This window comes from Helianthus annuus, chromosome 8, assembly GCF_002127325.2.
Source record: "Helianthus annuus cultivar XRQ/B chromosome 8, HanXRQr2.0-SUNRISE, whole genome shotgun sequence".
Lineage (NCBI taxonomy): Eukaryota > Viridiplantae > Streptophyta > Magnoliopsida > Asterales > Asteraceae > Helianthus > Helianthus annuus.
The window spans coordinates 32,988,212-33,008,364 of NC_035440.2; the positions used below are offsets into that span (position 1 = coordinate 32,988,212).

Sequence of the window (20,153 nt, forward strand, 5' to 3'; positions counted from 1 at the left end):
GTTTTTATTATAGAAGAAAACACCTTAGAAAAATTAAAGGATGTTTTGGAGAAAATCAAAAGGATCTGACAGCTTTTTCAAGTAAATGATCAAGTTATTCTCCAGTTATTCTGACCATTGTTTGGGTCATTTTCTTGTCAATTGATTGTGAATTTCTTTTAAGCACCATCACTGGATATGCCATTGTTACCAGAACAATTTCTGTATTGATAAATGCACACAGTTGCATGATGACCACTGATGACCTAACTTTAACCTCAAAAGTGTTTTCTGCTTATGCTCTCTTCTTTTGATTTCAAAAGTTTTGAGATAGCTACACTTTGAGATTTGTTCATTTTCCCTTTTTACCCTGTTTATTCATATGTTCAGAAATACTCACTAGGAGATTTTATTTTGAACATACCTTGTCCATAATCACTTTGAAGCAATGTTTTAAGGAATCTGACCATGGTTGAGCATGTTTTAGTTCAGATCTCACATTACTTATGATTAGGACAGTTTTGACATTTTATTTTTCTCAATATGTGTTAGACAAGGTTGATTTGGTCCTTTTTGTAGGCACTCAACATGCCTTTGAACACATGAGAGATTTTGACTAAAGTTTTTTTCTCCCTCTTTTCGATATCAACAGTATGCAGGTGTTTTAGATGAACACAAGTTTTGCTGATCTGAGGTACATACTTAAGTGTTTATTAAAAACATCACAAATATCGAAAACAACAATTGTAATTCATTTTGAAACATTTAACGATCTCATAATTTATCAGATATTTTGCAAATCTGAAAACTATAAGTGACATATGTATGAAAACATTTGTTGTGTGAGATTTGTGTGTCATATGACATCTTGGTTGATTTACAGAGTTTTTTGAATAACCATTTTGATCATGATTTGCTTGTTACTCTGTTTTTCAACAGAATGCAACCAACCTTAGTATCAATGAATTTTGAGCTGAACTGTTATGTCAAATTGATTGTTAGATCGAATTTGACTGTCCAAGCTCTGATACCAATTGTTAGGATCTGAGGCTGTCATGATTCGTGTTTGTTTGCATAAAACTAATAAATGCAGCGGAAATGAGTTGCAAACAAAGTAAACACAAACAAAGGAAAGTAGAGATTGATAAACAATTGCTTTTCATTGAGTCAAATGATTGAAATACAAAGCAAATGATTACAGTAAAAGCTTACAATCTAAACTCCCCCTCAGCCTGATACACCAGAGTTGGTTGCACAAGATGAAAGGATGAATTGAGGAGAAGAACTCACTCAAAACGATCAAGTGTAACAGTACAGAGTACTGTCATACTTATAGGCAAACCAAACTACTGATATACTTCAGCTGACGTCACCATGATAGTGACATCTAACGACCTAACAAACTACAAATACTGTCCTATACAAACTACTGTTATGTAACATCTGATATTTACTAACATACAAAACATAAGGAAAACTACTGCTTCACGTTCCACTGTTGTAGCCTTAGCACAGTTGTTGAGTCTTCAATGCTTTCTTCAAAGGTGATCAGTCTTTGAGAGGGCAGTGCTTGAGTCTTCAGCAGCACTTAGGAAACAGCAGTAGATAGAGCAACAGAGTTTGTCTTCAGCAGTTGTTAGGTAATCATCAGAGTTTGGTTTATCAGTTGTTGTAGTTGAGCAGCACTTTAGATTATCAGCTGTTAGATAACCACTGTCAAGGGGAGAGATTAGAGTAAACTGCTGCTTATTAGGAGTTCACTGATGGGATCCGGTTTTGGCTTTACATTATCTGTTCCTCTGTTAGGGTTCAATCCCAACACATTGTATTATGATGTTGTACTCTAAGCATAGGGAGTTTTTCAAAAAAAAAATGTTTGATTTTTCACTTTTAATCCAAAGATTTTCATATTTTATATTTTAACCTCTTTTAATTTTTTTACTTTTAACCCAAGTTTTTTATCTTTTATAATTTAACCCCACACTTTTTTATTTACATCTTTGGTCCCCATACTTTTTGTCTTTCGCAAGTTTTTCGTTTTATGTTTCGTTCTAAGTTTTGCGAGTTAACACGTCGTAACGTGCATGTGAGGTTCAACGTTTTTTGCTCTATTTTTTCACATTTGACAGGCACGTCGCAACGTGTCCATTTTTCCCCATTTGACAAGTTCGCCGCAACGGGCGGGTCGTAAATCGACTTAGTTATTATGTTCAACATTTTACGTTTCTGTTTGATTTCTTCGCATTAACACACTGTAACGGGTGTGCGTGGTTCAACAATTTTAAATCTGTTTTTCGTTCGGTGTATTTTTTTTCCATTTTATCTATTTTATTTTTACGAGTTTTTCCGATGTTGAGAGTTGATGCTGGTGTGGCATTGGTCCTACTTGGCATGGTTTTACGAACGTTTTTAACCATTAGATTTTTTACTTATTTTGTTTCGGTTTACCCCTACACTTCCCTTAAAAACTATTTTTTACGTGCATATTTTATGTACATGTAGATGTAAATACGATTTTTTCTACATTTTGACGTAAACTCTTTTTAGAAACGACTCAGGTCAAATATAATAGGTTTTCGTTTAAAAAACATTTTTACGTTCATATTTTTATGTACATTTCGGTATACATTCGAGTTCGTTTACGTTTCAACGTAAACTTTCAGGTCAAATATAATATGTTTCCGTGCTTATTTTATACATGTTTTGTAAATGTTTTATAAATGTTTCCGTGGAGTTAAATTATGGTTTCTTTTTTTCCATTTTTTTCGAAAGCTCTAATTAATCACTTTTGATTACATGTGTCGGTTTTTCCTTCATACCCGTTACATTTTCTATGTATGAGTTGGGTCACGTATAATACGTTATGATTGTACGATATGAATTCTTGATTTACTTTACGTTTTGATCCAATCGCAATGCTTATACAGGTTACACTGAGTTCAATTAGATACGTCGAAACACGTGTTTTCATATGGTTAATGCATCAAATAACGTTTGGACTAATCCATTTAATGTTCACGATGTACCCGTGCCACAACGTTGACGGGCTAATGCTAGTTAACTTTATATGGTAAAGTCAATGCTTTAACTGAGTTATGATTGTTAGTGCATGCATCTGTCGACTTCGTCTTGTATCGTGTCTTAGTCTTAGAATGTTAGATTAGGGCTCATTGTACGAGATTTCCCGACATGTCCATATGTGGGAAACCACATGTCCATATGTGGGAAACCACATGTCCGTATGTGGGAAACCTTATGGATAGTTCCGCTTATGTGTACATGTCCGTATGTGGGAAACCTTGAAGATAGTTCCGCTTATATGGACATGAGTAGTTCCGCTTATATGGACATGAGAGGTTCCGCTTATATGTACGTGTACATAAAAGCGAAACTACCAACACTATAAATAGGGTCTTGAGCGAAATCATTTGTAACGTTCTTGTTTTCCATACCGAGGTGCTGCCGGTGTGAGATTTGGATGTAAACGTTGTTATATCAATCAAAAGTGTGATTTAAGTGAAGATCTAGCTATTTCTACGTCAGGTACTTGTTTTCCGCACCTGTATCTGATCAAAACTCCTCTGATAGACTCGTTCGGGTCAGAACACGATCCTACAAGTGGTATCAGAGCTTCAGGAGGAGGAGTTCTACAGAGATTCGCTGGATTTCATCATAAATTCTTATTTCTACACCTTATTTCATCATTTCAGAAAAATTTACCGGTCGAAATTCGCTCAAAATTTCACAGATTGTGTGTTATTGATCATAGATAAATCCCTGAAAGTTTGAGCTTAAAATTCACATTAAAAATGGTCCAAAATACCCTCCGATTAGGTTTCGCTCTTATGGACATTGTGTAGTTTCGCTCTTGTGAACATAGGAGTTTCGCTCATACGGACATTCAAGATATAAGTTTCGCTCTTTTGACAACAGGTTTCGCTTATGTGTCACCTCTAAGTGAGTAGTTTCGCTCCAAAGGACCTCCAAGAGAAATAGTTTCGCTTTTGTGTCAACCCAAGACTTAGGTTCCGTTTTTGTGTACACTCCTGGTTCCGCTCGTGTGTACACTCCGGGTTTCGCTCTTGTATACACACCTAGTTTCGCTCATAAGGCACATAAAGGTCCAATTACAATCGTATATAGTTGATTGTTGTCAGTCCTTCACACGGCCCAATCCAAGAACTTCAGTGGCCCAATCACATTTCTTTGATATTGAAGTTGTCGGCATAGCATTTAAGTCAACAGATACAATTAATCAGTTCAATCAAATAAAGGATAAAAATTGTCGGCCACATTTAATTAGAAAGTCTTGATATAAGTGTTTGCATGTGAAGAATATTGAAGGGATAGTCAGACATCACGTGTATACAAGGATCTCGGCCCTATCAAAATCATTTAAATGGATGGCCCAATTGGATTTGTTTGAAACAATTAGTTTTGTCGGCCCATGTGATTACACTTGAACTTGTCGGTTTAGTGAACTTTAGGCCCAATAGAAGTATGTTGTGATTTTAAAGTGTCTGCCATTAAAAAATTCAATATACATTTCTCGAACCATAAAAAAGTGGTCCAATCAGATTTGAGGTAATTCGATATAAAGTTGACGGCTGAATGTGATTTTAAGTGAAGTCATATAAAAGGTCAAATCAGAGTTAATACACTCTTAAAATTGTCGGCCAATTTCTTTTGATATTATAAGCTTGCATGTGTGATCATTGTTTGTCAAGATTTTATATTTGCATGTGAATAGTTCATCGGCCAAATCATAGTATAGTAGCAGTTATTGTTGTCAGTCTAGTGGTTTTTGCGGCCCAATGAAAAGTGTGTGGTAAATTGTTGTTGTCGGCCCATGTGTTGTTAAAGGTAATCAAATCATTTTTGTCGTAAAGTGATTACAATCAATTGCTCAGTTCACATCAAAAGTTCAATTGAAAGATCGTATGAAATCAGTTCACAAGAGAGGTGGTTCAGTTCGTTTGATTTCAAACTCGTTCAACGTCGTGTGTTTTAGCCAGGTCATTGGAAAAGGTCGTTTGATTTTGATCCGGGTCATAGCAGTCCGCATAGTTTGTCAACCTTCAGTTCGCATAGTTTGTCAATCTTCAGTCTGCACAGAATATTCATCAATTCGAGTGATTCAGTTCACACAGAGTATCAGTTTGATTCAGTTGTTTTGATAAGTGTTTAAACTGATTGTGTTTTGTTTGTTTGTGTGTCGTCAGGTGATACAGGAGTATTACGAGGTGAACCAGTTAGTTTGAAAGCTTCTTTGAAAAATTCTTCAATACCGAAACATGGATTCTAAATTCTACAATGCGTTTACTACATTCCCGACTAGTTCATCCGACATTACTAAGACCATGACAATGGAGATTGAAACCGGAACAATGCAAAAACCTCCGAAACTTATGGGAATATAGGATTATCACGGGTGGAAGAAACGGTTTGAGAATTGGGTTCAGGCGAACCATCTAAAAGCTTGGGAAAGCATCGAAACTGAATATGAGAGGCCAAAGAATTCAATTGGAGTTGGTAAAATCATTTCAGGGTTCACAGAGCAAGAGAGAGAAAGTTACAAAGCCGAAAAAATGATGATCAATCTGTTACAACAAGCTGTTAAAGAGGATATATTTGTGTTGCTTCAACATGATGAAAGTGCTTATTCTATCTGGGAAGCTCTTAAAAAGAAGTTTGAAGGAAGTACTAAAATGTTACAAAGCAAAGCAGCTTTGTTGAAAAAGGAGTTTGAACTTTTTACGTGCATGCCTGGTGAAACAACAAAGACTCTTATTGAAAGATACTGTCATCTCGTACGCACCATGTCACAGTTGAAGATTACCAAAACTCCAGCAGAATGGGTTGAAAAACTTGCTAATGCATTACCGCAACAGGAATGGGGTACATATCTAATGATTTTGAAGAATTCCGGACAGTTTAGCAGGCTATCTATTGCACAGTTTATCGAGAAGCTGGAGGCACGGGATCTGGAGCAGCAGAAAATTGCTAGAATGAACAGTTCAACTCATCAACAAGATATCAAACTGTACTATAAAGGAAATGTTCAAACAGTTGAAGCGAGTCCTAAGATACAAAATGCATTTAGTGCTGGAAATCAGTCTACACCAAGCAGTCAAGGATCAGTCAACACTAGTGGGTTCTCAACGGTGAATCCTCCAAGTGTTCAAAGTTCACCTGCTGGAAATGGTCATCTAATTCAGTGCAATGTGGCTTTACATCTTCAAAATGGACAAAATTATTCTGAAGAGATTGTAAAGAATCATATGGGATTATTGGTTACTGCATTAGAGTCTTATGAAGGGTTGATTGCCAGAAGAATTGGTAATCCGATGCTCACAAAGGAAGATTATGACCAAATCGATGCAGAGGAGCTGGAATTGATGGATATTAAATGGGCTTTAGCAAGTGTTTTGAGGAGAGCAGAAAAGTTTAGATTGATTACAGGAAGAAATGACTTCTTGGATGCAAATATTTCTAATCTAGGATTTGATAAATCTAAAGTTGTTTGTTTTCGGTGCAGGGAGAAAGGCCATTTTAAAAGAGAGTGCAAGAATCAGAAGCCGAGATGAGCAAAGGAGTCATCTGGGAAAGATGATTATTATAGGAAAACTATCTATCAGCAGATCACTCATCAACCGAATCAACAAAAAGAAGCTCAAACGGCACATGGAAGAATGATCGAGGATGCAAACAGGAAAGCTTATTATGGCATCGTTGATCAAGATGATGAGAAAATGGCTGAAGGTTTTAGCCGAGACAAGTTTATTCCAGCTGATTCAAATGTTCAAGCGTTTATTGCACATATTATTCGCAAGCCAGAAATGTTGAAGGAATGGATGGAAGTGTTATCTGATGAAGAGAAAAGTGAAGATGAAGGATCTGTTTCATCTGAAAACAGTTCATCAGAAACAAGTGATGATGAAGAGATGGAACAGATAAATTTGGGAAAAACTCATTTATCTTCTGACACTTTTGAATTTTATTTTGCAGAAAAATTGAAGAAATTGAAAGAGAAGAAAGTTGCAAAAGAATTGAAAGAAGTCAAAGTGATTGAGAAGATTGTGGAAGTTGAAAAGATAATTGAAGTCGAGAAGATCGTTGAAATCACAAAACCTTGTCTCACATGTTTAGAGTCTTGTAAACAATGTATCGAAAAAGATGAGAGGTTTAGTGAGTTAGAAAAGTTGAAAGAACAATTGTTGTTTGATGTAAAGAATTTGAAAAAGTCGTATGATGTATTGAACAGACATGTGAATAGTCTAGAGAAGACTAACTCTGAAAGAGAGAAAGCTTTGAAGATGATGAATGCTACCATGATGACAAAGCAGAAAGAGATCAACTTGTACATAGAAGAATGTGCAAAGTGGAAGAAAGAATTGGATAGTGAAGCAGCTGAGAATGAAAGAATCAGAAGATTGTTGAGAAGTTACAAAGGTTGTGACTACATAATCGATAGAATTTATCCAACAGTTGAAGGATTTGAAGCGTTTAAAGGTGAAGAAACAAAGCCAAAGAAGAAAAAGGATACTGGACCATCTGCTGAAGAGGAAAAGAAGAGCTCATTCTGGAGACAATCAAATCAAGAATTTCTAGCTGAGAAAAAGCAGAATGAAGTTCAGAGAAAAGAAACCAGAACCTGTTTTAGATGCAATGAAGTTGGACACATTGCATGGAATTGTTCTAAATCAACCAAGACAAAACAGGGAGTTTCTGGAAAACTAAAATAAGTCATTGTTGATAAAACCGAACCACCAACTGAAAAATTTAAAGTTTTCAAAAATTCAACATTTGAAGTTGGTGAATGTTCGAAGAGATTTTACAGGCGAAGTGTGAAACTTGACAACCAAAAATGGGTTGTTAAGAAATCTGAGGTAAAATCTGGTGATGAATCTGATTCCATAAAATCAGAGGAGCCACAGTTTGATGAGAGTGATGAAAACTCAGTTCCTTCAATGGATGATGACAACTTTCCACCATTGAGGACTGAGAATTTTAAAAGGAAAGTTGAAAAGTCTGAAATTTCAAATCAGGGTTATTCTGAAAAGGATAATTTTGATGTTGAGAAAGCATTTAATGGGAAAGTTAAGAAGATTTTCAGAAAAATGGTTGATGGGAAGGTGAAAGGGGTAAAAGATTTTTATGCTAAAAAGAAAGCAACTTACACCCCAACTAAATCCGAATTGAAATCACCCAAGGCTGGTCAGGCTTGGGTGGACATTTTCTTTGCTTGAAAAACCTGACTTGCCGGAGATCCCAAGTTTGTAATCGTGGATCAGGAATCGGCATCTTTCATGTTTAATAAGGTTGTTTTTGAAAATACTTGAAATTGTTAAAATTTTACAGGTTGAATGACTACGCCGGAGCTTCCTGGTTGGTAAGTGCGAAGCAGGAATCGGCACTTTGATGGGTAAAATGTAGATGACTCATTCCTACAATTGGTATTGATTGGTTATATCTACAAGTGGTTATTCTTACAAGTGGTTTAGAGGTTACTTGATTGCAAACAGTGAATCAAGGACATTAAGTTGTACTTGATTTACTATATTTGATAAAACTGACAAGATGATGAACCATATCCCCGTACTTAAACAAGTGGTAAACTTACAAGTGGTAAAAACAAACTCATTTTCCGGAAAAATTATTTTGATTAAAACAAACTTAAGCGTTTTGAAATCTAAATGAGAAAATGGTTTATCAAAGGGGGAGTTCAGATTGTTTATGCCTAGTGAATGGCGAATTGAGGCGATTTGATATTGGTTGTCGTGTTTCTATATAGTTTGTTTTGAATTTTTCTTCAAGTAGGTCTAGAGCTTAGATAGTTTTCAAATTTCTTTAATGTGTTTGCATTTTAGGGGGAGTAGAAAATTTCAGAAAGTCCAAAAATATTAGAAAATTTAAAAAAGCCAAAAACATGATAAAAATAAAAAATGAGTTTTGTTGAGAAAAGAGGAAATGATAGTACATCAGTGGACTGTCACAACATGCTAAAGAATTGGAAAGTTAAAATGTGATAAACAATCTCACTGCGGATATGCCAGTAGGTTTTACACATTTAGTAGATTGTGACGAGATATAAACTTAAAAATTCAAACTTGCTTATTCTGTGGGTAACAACTTCTTGGATATATAGGTAACCCCTGAAATCTTGTTTGAAAGGTCCCTTATTCTGAGATACTAGGTCTTTATGCTCAGTGATATATGGGGTATTATCCCAGGACTTCTGCTGTATGGAAGTACTGACCTAGTCCCCGGATAATGCTATCCGCAAAATGCTTGAAACATAGCATCGCCCTCAGCATGCTGATGAAACAATAAAATTGATAGTCGCTGTTGTTGAAATAAAAAAGATCCTCTAAAGGAGACACACCGAAAAGTCGAAGCCGTCATCTCTCTGCGTATACGGAAGTATCGACCTGAGCTCTCACGGCCCTCGCATTTAACCCCTGAACAGATATCATGTGTGGTATACTCACCTGTAAGACTGAATATTGGGATCTGGATACGGGAGTATATTCAAGTGATGGGACACACGGATAAGCTCAAGTGCTTAAGACATTAACATCGTATCTCGGATCAGTTGAACTTTGTGTGAAAATTTAAGTGGACCAGTATACTGACAATCTAAGTGAATTGTTTAAAACTTAAAATGAAATGAAGCTTAACGGTGTTAGTGACCTGTCTCAAAAACTGATATGATCCTCTTACACGAACTCACAAAAATATTGTTTGTAAATATTTCTTTACTGCATTACATGTCTAGTTATTTCAAAATCCAAAAAGATTTTCGGTGTGTTTTAGCATAAAGTTTAAAAAAATCCAAAAAGATTTTTGACAACTGTTATTGAAAAACTGATTTTCAAAATTCTGAGTGCTAAACATGATGAGTATAATTTGAGGGGGAGTTTGTCTTTAAAACTGATTATTTTTTATCAAACCTTCAAGTAGTTCATCAGATTGAAAAATCATTTTGTTTAGTTCTTGAAAGAGAGTCTGAGTTAGTACAAGTTTATATTTTGAAATATATATGTGAGAGAAATTTACTTTGAGGTAGAATTTTTGCAGGATAAGATGAGCCAGGTTATTCGTTCCTGAGATCCGAGCTAGATGAGAGCCAGGTTCCAATACCTGAGGACTCTGATTGGAGGTAGCCAGGCAATGATCTTGGAACATGAAGAGCCAGGCTGATTGATACTGAAAAGCTGTGAGATGTAAAGCCAGACAACGATCCTAAAGCTGATGATGCTAATGAACTGAAGAAATGCCAGCATATCGCAAGGGGGAGTCTGAAGACCTGCAAGAAAAGATTGAGAGATTGAAGCCCAGAGACAGATCAAGACTGAAGATGCGAAGAATCGACACTTAAGACTCGTCAACATCTGAGGGGGAGTCTGTTAGTGCATGCATCTGTCGACTTCGTCTTGTATCGTGTCTTAGTCTTAGAATGTTAGATTAGGGCTCATTGTACGAGATTTCCCGACATGTCCATATGTGGGAAACCACATGTCCATATGTGGGAAACCACATGTCCGTATGTGGGAAACCTTATGGATAGTTCCGCTTATGTGTACATGTCCGTATGTAGGAAACCTTGAAGATAGTTCCGCTTATATGGACATGAGTAGTTCCGCTTATATGGACATGAGAGGTTCCGCTTATATGTACGTGTACATAAAAGCGAAACTACCAACACTATAAATAGGGTCTTGAGCGAAATCATTTGTAACGTTCTTGTTTTCCATACCGAGGTGCTGCCGGTGTGAGATTTGGATGTAAACGTTGTTATATCAACCAAAAGTGTGATTTAAGTGAAGATCTAGCTATTTCTACATCAGGTACTTGTTTTCCGCACCTGTATCTGATCAAAACTCCTCTGATAGACTCGTTCGGGTCAGAACACGATCCTACAATGATTTAATGTATGGATATAATATTTTGAGTTAATTACCATTTTCGTCCCTGTGGTTTGTCAAAAATCACTATTTCAGTCCATTAGTTTAAAAATTGCGATTTCAGTCCCTGTGGTTTCACTTTCGTAACCATTTTAGTCCACCTCCGTTAACCCCATCCATTAATTCTGTTAAGTACACGTGAATTGACCATAATGCCTTTATTAATAAAAAAACAAAAAGATATCTAAATGAGTTAATTAGTGTTTTCGTCCCTATGGTTTGTCAAAAATCACTATTTTAGTCCCTGTGGTTTCACTTTCGTAACCATTTCAGTCAAGTCTCCTAACACCGTCTATTTTACTGTTAAGTTTTTAATGAAATACCTAAATTACCCTTGTGTTAATTAAATAAAAAACCATGGAAATTTAAAAGATTGTATTCTAGGACCTACTTGTCAAAACACAACCTCACGCTACCCCACCCCACTCCATCCTTTCTCTCATTTCTAGCAATAGTTTCCGGTCATCTTCTCCGGCATCACAACCCCACCCTCTTATGTCCGGCGACCCATTAACCCACCCCAATTAATATCTTCCTTGCTGCATCAGTTAACATAATAACTTTGAAAAATAATGCTTACCTGGACATTTTCTCATTCTAAAATCCAAAATTAAAATTTTGGAACCATATATGTAAAAATAGTGCCAGACTTCTACTTCTACCGAAGCCATGGTGGGTTGAACCCTACAATCCAATTTAAGTCCATATGTCATACAACAATAAAATCATATAAATCTAATAATAAAATCATATAAGTCCATATTTAAATAACACAAGGGTAATTTAGGTATTTTATTAAAAACTTAACGGTAAAATAGACGGTGTTAGGAGACTGGATTGAAATGGTTACGAAAGTGAAATCACAGGGACTGAAATCACAAATTTTAAACTAATGGACTGAAATAGTGATTTTTGACAAACCACAGGGACGAGAACAGTAATTAACTCATTTAGATATCTTTTTGTTTTTTATTAATAAGGGCATTATGGTCAATTTACGTGTACTTAACATAATAAATGGATGGAGTTAACGGAGGTGGACTGAAATGGTTACGAAAGTGAAACCACAGGGACTGAAATCGCAATTTTTAAACTAATGGACTGAAATAGTAATTTTTGAAAAACCTCAGGGACGAAAATAATAATTAACTCTAATATTTTATATTTACCAATATTAAGTATATCTATTTCTAAACTTATGACTAGATGTGCATATGTAACGTTCAAACCCCTAAACTAAGAGGGTGTTTGGGATTTCTTTTCAACTTCTCCTATTCAAATGTCCTTCTCAAAAGCAATAAGTAAGAAATTTTGACTTCTTCTTTTCTCCTTTTTGAAGGCATAATTAGCTCCGGAAGTCCTTTCATGGTGTTTGAGATTCCTTTTGACTTCAAAAATACATCTCAGGTGGTGTTTAGGATTCCTTTCCTTCTCAAAAGTCCTTAGCTCCAAAAGTCCTTTTTAAAAGAGAATCCCAAACACCCACTAATTCGGGTTCAAACCGGTCGGTGTGATCAACGGAAAGGCAAAATTGGTTCGGGTTTTGTTAGTTTGTTGACTAGATTTTTGACCGAATTTGGGCATTTCTAGTTGTTTATTTCGGATTTAACCGGTTTCAGAGGAGAGGAAAATAAAGCGGTTAAAAACCTACATATTGAATTAGTTTCAAACTGGTTTCGGTTTAAGTTACGAAAGTAATAAACGTATAACAATAACAATCAAACTATATTTAATAGATAAATATAAAACTTCTACCAAATTAAATGAATATAAGGTTATTTATCAGATAAATGTTCTATTATCTAACTTTTGACATACATTTAATTAATGTTTTTTTTATTATTTATCGTTGTCTAAGAAAAGATGGTTAATAGTAGCAAAAAGTTTCAATGATTATGAATGACAGGTGAAGATTCTCTTTTCGTTTAGTTCAATGAACCTTTCATTTTTTTCTTCATAGCCTAATACAAATCAATAATTTTGATATAAAACATAAAACAAGAACTTAAATTTCATATTCTAATACTGATGATTTCATGAGTTTGTCACATTTATTTAAACAAAACAATCCACAAAACACAACATATAAATCTTATAAAGCATAACTCATCAAATATCGCAAAAATGCCAATAAAAACTAACTTACCAACCCATCTAGGCATAAGATACCAAAAAATCAAACCAGTAAACGGGTCGAAATCGACACCTAAACTAAGTCATTCTTGCCACCACCTAGTTTTGTTGTATCCTGACAGAAACAAATGTAGCAGATACATGTTCGTCTGTAAGGAAAAAGAAACAAAATTATAAAAATTATAACACTTCAATATTATTATCAACTGAACTAATTAAACTAAAACAATTCCCAAGGTTTACACATAATGTAATTTAGTTATTAGTATTACCTTCTAAGGAGCAACAAAAACCTTGGACTGCCAAAAGAACTCCTCAGACTGCAACAACTCTTTCCTTAATTTCTTCATGTAAACCTCCAAAACGAATGTATGTTCGTCTACAACATCGCTTGCCACTGCATCTTCTGCTAACTTCACTGCCGATATTTGAGATAACTGAAAACTTTCTCCAACTCGTTGCAATTTTTGCGCCATATCTTCCTTCCCGATCATCACAAGACAACCCAACAAAGATTTAAGCTCACGTTTTGCTCCAGCTGTTAAGCTCATCCCCTTCATATGATCTACTAGTGCCATTTCCTCATCCGGGCTAAGAAATATCGAATTAATTATAGAAATAGAATACAAGCTAGATGGACAAAAGAAAATATTCGAGGTGGCAAAGACTAACGGGTCAAAACAAGTAAAAATTTATACGGGTGAGATTATATCCATCCTGTAACTTTTCGTCTGAAATTATATATCTTTTGTATATAACTAATGGCTGTAATCGAGCCGAGCCAGGTTGAGCTCGAGCTCAAACTTAAACGAGCCGGCTTGGCTCGTTCATTTTATCGGAGCTGAAAAGTCAAGCTTGAGCTCACCTCGTAAAATGTTCGAGCCAGCTCGAGCATTTTAGAATTAATATTTTTTTTTACAAATAATGATAACATAAAAAACAAAAAAAAATGAATTACACATACATCTATATGTATTATTTTTATTTTCTAATGTTTTATACATCATCATCTATAGGCCCGTTTGACACGCTAGACTCATTTGATGTCTTTCAGCTATTTTTATTACTACACTGAAAACACAAACCAACTCAACCCATTTGAGTAAACACGTAGAAATTGCTACCTCTGAAAATTATACAAAACTAAGGTAACACTTAAGTACCTGCCAGCACGAATTTTCCCTTTTTTCTTTTGCCGCCTTATTCCTCGTTTGCTAGTGGCACTTGAACTCATGGAAGCTGCTGAACCTTTTCTTGATCTGGTCATGAATGAGAGCACTTCGTAATACAGTCTACGAATAATATAATAACATTACTAAGTACATATAAATATGTGTGTGTGTGTGTGCATTTTACCCAGTGGTGTAAGCACTCATTCCACTAAAACTACTGCTAGCTTCCGAAACCGCATCATCATCGAGATCATTTATCGATCTCTCATCGGCCCGAAGCTTAGCCGCAAGCAATAACCGCCGCTGCCGAACCGCCAAATACCGCGCTAAATACTTTCCAATTTTCTCCAACCCCTCTTCGTATTCCGCTATCAAACCGGTCCCACACTCAACCGCACCAACTTTCACATCGGAAATCAACTCCTCAACCCCATGCATTAAACCGATTCTCAACGCTTCTTCCCATTCCCGTGCGCTAATCAAAAGACTAATCCCGTTTTTAACATCATTACAATAATCAAAAGCGATTTTGGCAGCTTCACTTGGTTTCCCGATCGTTTGAAGCTCTTCACAAAGCTCATACGCCATTTGTGTAATCTCTTCTTTCGGTAATTTCATGAGACCAGCAACGGTAAGTACACCGCCCCAGTTGTTAGAAGATCGATAAGATTTTAACGCTTTTTCTAGATTGTTGCAGCATAAATATATTGTAGCGGCATCTTCAAGGCATTTGGTATTGGTTAACTGGTCTCCCCATGCTTCAAGAACTTGTTTCTTTTTAGTGGGGTCGGTTATCAGTTGAAGTGCGCGAGAGAAAAGTTGTGGGTTGTTTTTAACGAGATTGATACAGTCTTCGAAATAAGTGTCGCCTGCAGCAACGATGTGTTGGAGTGCTTTTTCGAATCTCCTTAGCTTGAGGTCAATTTTATACCTGTTAGACCCATACATTGCAAAAAACAACCATTATTAAATAAATCAGAATATATGGCATCGCAAATTGCATAAAAAGTTAACCAACTTTGATCATATATCAATTTCAGGTTAACCAATTTTTTTCCCAAGTTAACGGGTTTGAACCCGTCCAATATCAAACCGGGCCATTCACTTAATCCGAGTAATATAACAAAACCAATAACATGTTACATAGTCCTACATTTTTCTCCTTGTGGAAAACTATTTGTTCTCTTTACTTCAAGTTTTTTTTCCAAAAGAGTAAAATGCTATTTTCGTCCCTGAGGTTTGGCCCCCTTTGCGACTTTCGTTCAAATGTCTGTTTTTCCGCATCTGGATCCAAAAGGTTTGAAATCTTGCCATTTTCATCTAGCCCATTAACCCCATCCATTTTTTAACGTTAAGTCAGGGGTAGTTCTGTCATTATAGCTATTAGTTTTGTTTATTTATATCAAAGTGGCAAGATTAAATGATGAAAATACCCCTGACTTGATGTTAAAAAATGGATGGAGTCAACGAGTCGGATGAAAATGGCAAGATTTCAAACCTTTTGGATCCAGATGTGTAAAAACAAACATTTGGACCGAAGTCGCAAAAGTGGCCAAACTTCAGGGACGAAAATGGCATTTTACTTTTTCCAAAAAACAATACATATCCTAGAAGTTTCAGATCAACACAACCCGTGCCAAAACTTAGCAATTTTGAAGGCCCAATCAGCCCAAACAGTGAAAGCAAGCCGCACTTTGGTTTTAGTTTAAAGAGAATAAAACCCGTTACTAAAGGTTTGACATAAAAAAATATAGCTGATTTTGTGTGTTTAGAAAGTAGCTGATATTATATGTGTTTCGATTAGTTTCAAAAAAAATATATAAATCAGGTTGCATCCGTACCTCATTATATGAACTGGCAAGATTTCAAGCTCCTGAAGGAACGGTAAGAACTCCTTCGGGTCCTGTTGTGAGTTCAACGCAACTATAGCCGCAAGATTCAAGTCATAAAGGCCCAAAGCAGCTTCAAAAACAGCCTCACTTTCCGAAAGCCACAACAAATGTTTTAAAGATTCCTCAGAGGACGGGACCCGCTTTCTCTCCAGGCCATCACAGTCCAATAACTCCATCTCACGGGTAACTTTAACGCGCTCCAAAGCTTCTTCAAGATACGGCGGGTCACTTCGGGCCAAAGTGGTTAAAATACAAAGCTCTCTAGCTGGACCTTCCACTATTTGCTCCTCAAGAGCTTTCCTCACAGCCAGTAAGACAGAGTTGACCTTACTTTGACCACCAAGTGTACCGTTTTCCTCATTTGTATAAGATATATACCCTTTATACAAAGTCTCCATGATATTTTCGTTCTTTAAAGAACAAACGAATTCGGTAATGTAGCTAAGATTATCCACCTGTTTTACAAACTCTGTAGCTGATTTAACAAACTCTTGCCAGCCCCTGTGATCAACGATGATATTAAAATCAATCCTGTGTCGTCTTACCATAAGTAAGGAATCCCGAAAACGCCCTTGAACCAAAGCATTAACGATCGATTCTAGCACCAATTTTCTCGGATAAATGCTTTCTAAATTTCCACGCGTTGTTTGTATAATAACAGTAGATTCATCTCCATGCACAACTCCCAAGATTTTGGAACCTTTCTCCCATATTTGTATAAACTTCTTTCCTTCTTCTGCGTTTTTTCTGGTTATTACAACTGGTAAAAAGTTGCCGTATTTGACCTCAGTTTGACCAAGCACAATGTCGCGAATCTCAACGACAAATAACAAATCTTGCTTAGTTGCAAGAATTAGATGTGTTATTGTCTGATTAGCGTTATTCGAGTACAACGAGAAGCTGCTACAATTGTTGCATAAAATAGTCTGATTCACATGCAGCTTACCATTGTTATCGAGCCCGAACAATAGAAATGCGTCGGAATCTTCAATGGGCCCCACACTCATCCACGGGCAAGAAGATGAAAAGCGCAAATTGCTGCGCTCATGAAGGGGGAAATTTGTTTCGTACTCGAAGATATTCCCACCGTTAAACTGAAGAAAAGCTGACCGTTTCTTAACCGGATTAGAAACGAGCCCGATCACCGTGCTCTCAACAGGAAGCTTGTTAACGACATTTGCATCAAATCCAGAGCCTGTTACTGAGCCTGGAATATGATCCTCAGAGCATCCAAGTTCAAGTTCCTGAATATAGTACTTTGGAGACTCACTATTGGTATGTGTGGGATCTAAAATAACACCAAGAAGCACGCGCGAGTCGAGCCACGTGAGATGAACGAAAGACGAAAGATCTTCAGTGATACACAACTCAACATGAATTACTTCACCTTCCAGATCTTGCCACGTGTCAAGTTCAGGAAGCTCCACAACAGACAAACTGCCATCTGTCAAAGATACCGCCAAGCTGTTCTTAGAATTCTTGGACCAAAAAGCCGTTTCTCTAATGGAACACGGAAACCGAAGCTGGAAAAGATACATTGGAGGCGGGATTAGGGATAAAGAAAGTGGGGTTACTAAAATCTTTGAACCATCAACAACTAATGCAACTGAATTATCGGTAACTGCTGAAATCCAGATGAAGTTATAAACTTTGATTATGCCTTCAAGTGTCCAACTTATTAAACTTAGAGGCTTTACTGGATCCCACATGAATCTCACTCCATCGTGTTTTGAGTACCTGATTTCTTGTTTTAAATACCAGTAGTTATTGCTGAAAAACCATATCTTAATCGAGTTGTAAGTTTTTGTTCTAACAACGGCTGCAAGCAAATCTGAATTACAGTTCCATTTTAGATTCACGATAGTTGCATCAATTCCGTCAATCGCAGTAAACGAGTTCCGTTCTAACCCGTTTTTCTCGAAAAAAACTATTTTGTTATCGCAAACAGTGGCGATTTTTGCGCCAGATGGCATCCATTCAGCGATTTCTCCCATAGAAGCCTTGGGTTCGGAAACTGAATGTGTGTTACCCGTGTCTCGTTCCCAGACTTTAAGCTTTTTATGCGAAGAATTTGGCGTCGAGGTTATTGTAGCAAAGAATTTCCCGTCACCTCGCCAGGTAGCGGGACTTCCAGGTGTACATTCCAAGTGCAGGCCTTGATCACCTGAGACAAACTTCAGTAATTGTATCAAAATTATAATCAAGAAATAGCAGAAAACAACTTAGAAACGTGTCGTAAATATCCTTACGTGTGTCAGTATCTTCAATGTGCTCTTCAAGTGGCGTCTCATACAACAAGTCCCAATCATGAGTCATCACCAACATTTGGCCTATACCGGTTATAATACAAAGCAAATCTCCATCCGGGCTCGGTGAAATAGACTTGACGCCACCTTCCACTCTGCCAACAACCTCCATTGCACTATCATCCACATTATAAAGTAACAGATCGCCACTTGAAGTTCCAATAATAAGTGATTCTTTCTCCATTACATACTCCATAGAAGTAATAAAATCACCAGCATCTAAACCAACAGTCTCAATCACAGAACTTAATCCATGCGATTCTTCATTCTGCAAATTTCAACATTTTTTTAGATTGTGAACAGTGCCTTATAGTCTTATATAGGGTCGTAAACAAACCGAACATTCAGCATGAACCGTTGTGCAGGAAGTTCGTTCACATTCATTCATTTAATTCATTTAATAAATAAACGAACATGAACAAATGCCTTGTTCGTCAATGTGCTCGTGAACCGTTCAGTAACGTGTTCGTGATCGTTCTTTCATGTTCGTTTGTTTATTTTGTTCATTAACGACTTTTTTTACATTTATTTATTCTATCTAAACTCTTTATATTCTTTGATTTTATTTATATTATTATTCTAACAATTAAAATAAGAAACCCTATTCCTACTTGTTCGTGTCCGTTTGTGTTCCTTTCATGGTTTTAAAAAACGTTTAAGGCGTGTGCCTCAAGGCAAAACGGCCAAAAAACAAGTCTGAGGCACGCCTCATGGTGTTTTTAATGTATATGCGCCTCAGAGGGGCAGAGGCGCCAAGAAAGCCGCGCCTCAAGCATTCCATGTCTTTTTTAAGTGTGTTTTTTATGATTTTGATGAATCTGATGATGAAATTAGTTAGTATTATTATTTTTATAATATATATAACTTTTATATTTATTTATTAATACCGCCTCAGCCTTTCGCCTCGTATCGCCTTACGCCTCGTGAGGCGAAGGGAAAACGCCTCGAAACTCGTTTCCGTTGTTTTAAACCTTGGTTCCTTTAGAAAGTTATCGATTATCGAACGAACACTAACAAATCCATTTCCTTAATGAATAAACACGAACAAAAAAAAGTGTTCAGTTAGTGTCCGATAACAAGTTCAAATGCTAAATGTAACACGAACAAGGCTTCATTTGATTTGATAGTAGTCTTATGAATAAAACGTTTAATTAGATTTCATTGCAGTAACATGATATATCATCATTTCATCAACACCTAAGACTTTGCATTCAAATTACTAATAGGTCATCATCATACATACAAGAAACAGAAATTACTTGAAAAGAGAGAGTAAGAAGAAGTTAGGGCTTACTTGAGATGAAGAAATAGGAAGAGTGTAGATGAGGTTATCGGAAGAAGCGAAGAAGAAGCGATTCTGTTCGATGTCGAAAGCGGTGCAACGAATGACTTCGTTTGGTGACTGTAATTGGAGGTTAGATGAGAGCTCCCATGAGAGTTTCAGATTCTTCATCTTCTATATGAAATCGAAGCAGTTATTCGGAAGTTAATAGGTGCCCTAGATTCAGATGAAGGAGGGCTTTTAAAAGGGTTTATTATGGCGCTGCGCAGAAGAAGAATGAGGGTTATGAATGAGTGCCTTCTTAGGTTATTGAATGAAAAATATTTATTATTTATGTCTTCTTTACTAGTTCGTTCTGGTCCAGTTTTAATACAACAAAACGATTCATTTTGCCATGTAATTTGTGAATCCCATGTTGAAGA

At 36.4% G+C, this 20,153-nt stretch overlaps 1 protein-coding gene across 2 annotated transcripts; it reads right to left on the reverse strand.

The window, feature by feature from the left end:
• Positions 1-12,939: 12,939 nt before the first annotated feature.
• Positions 12,940-20,070, reverse strand: LOC110872558 (elongator complex protein 1). Of its 2 annotated transcripts, XM_022121371.2 has the most exons (7): positions 19,744-20,070; positions 18,393-18,717; positions 16,093-18,307; positions 14,436-15,182; positions 14,243-14,338; positions 13,352-13,670; positions 12,940-13,228 (listed from the first exon to the last, which is right to left on the reverse strand). In XM_022121371.2, exons 1-6 carry the CDS (start codon positions 19,900-19,902, stop codon positions 13,355-13,357), a joined length of 3,858 nt encoding a protein of 1,285 aa, XP_021977063.1. In that variant the 5' UTR covers positions 19,903-20,070; the 3' UTR covers positions 12,940-13,228; positions 13,352-13,354. The 2 variants fall into 2 exon arrangements, with proteins under 2 accessions (XP_021977063.1, XP_035832515.1); XM_035976622.1 differs by lacking the exon at positions 19,744-20,070 and having other exon boundaries at positions 16,093-18,317; positions 18,393-18,588.
• Between the last annotated feature and the right edge of the window lie 83 nt (positions 20,071-20,153).

What these genes read in the sequence shown, in the direction of transcription:
- LOC110872558 (XM_022121371.2), bottom strand. Translation starts at nt 19,902, where the DNA reads ATGAAGAATCTGAAACTCTCATGGGAGCTCTCATCTAACCTCCAATTA. An exon ending in TTGCCAGTTCATATAATGAG is followed by an intron (nt 15,183 to 16,092) that starts GTACGGATGCAA and finishes TGGGTCTAACAG; the next exon opens with GTATAAAATTGACCTCAAGC. An exon ending in ATGAGTGCTTACACCACTGG is followed by an intron (nt 14,339 to 14,435) that starts GTAAAATGCACA and finishes ATTCATGACCAG; the next exon opens with ATCAAGAAAAGGTTCAGCAG.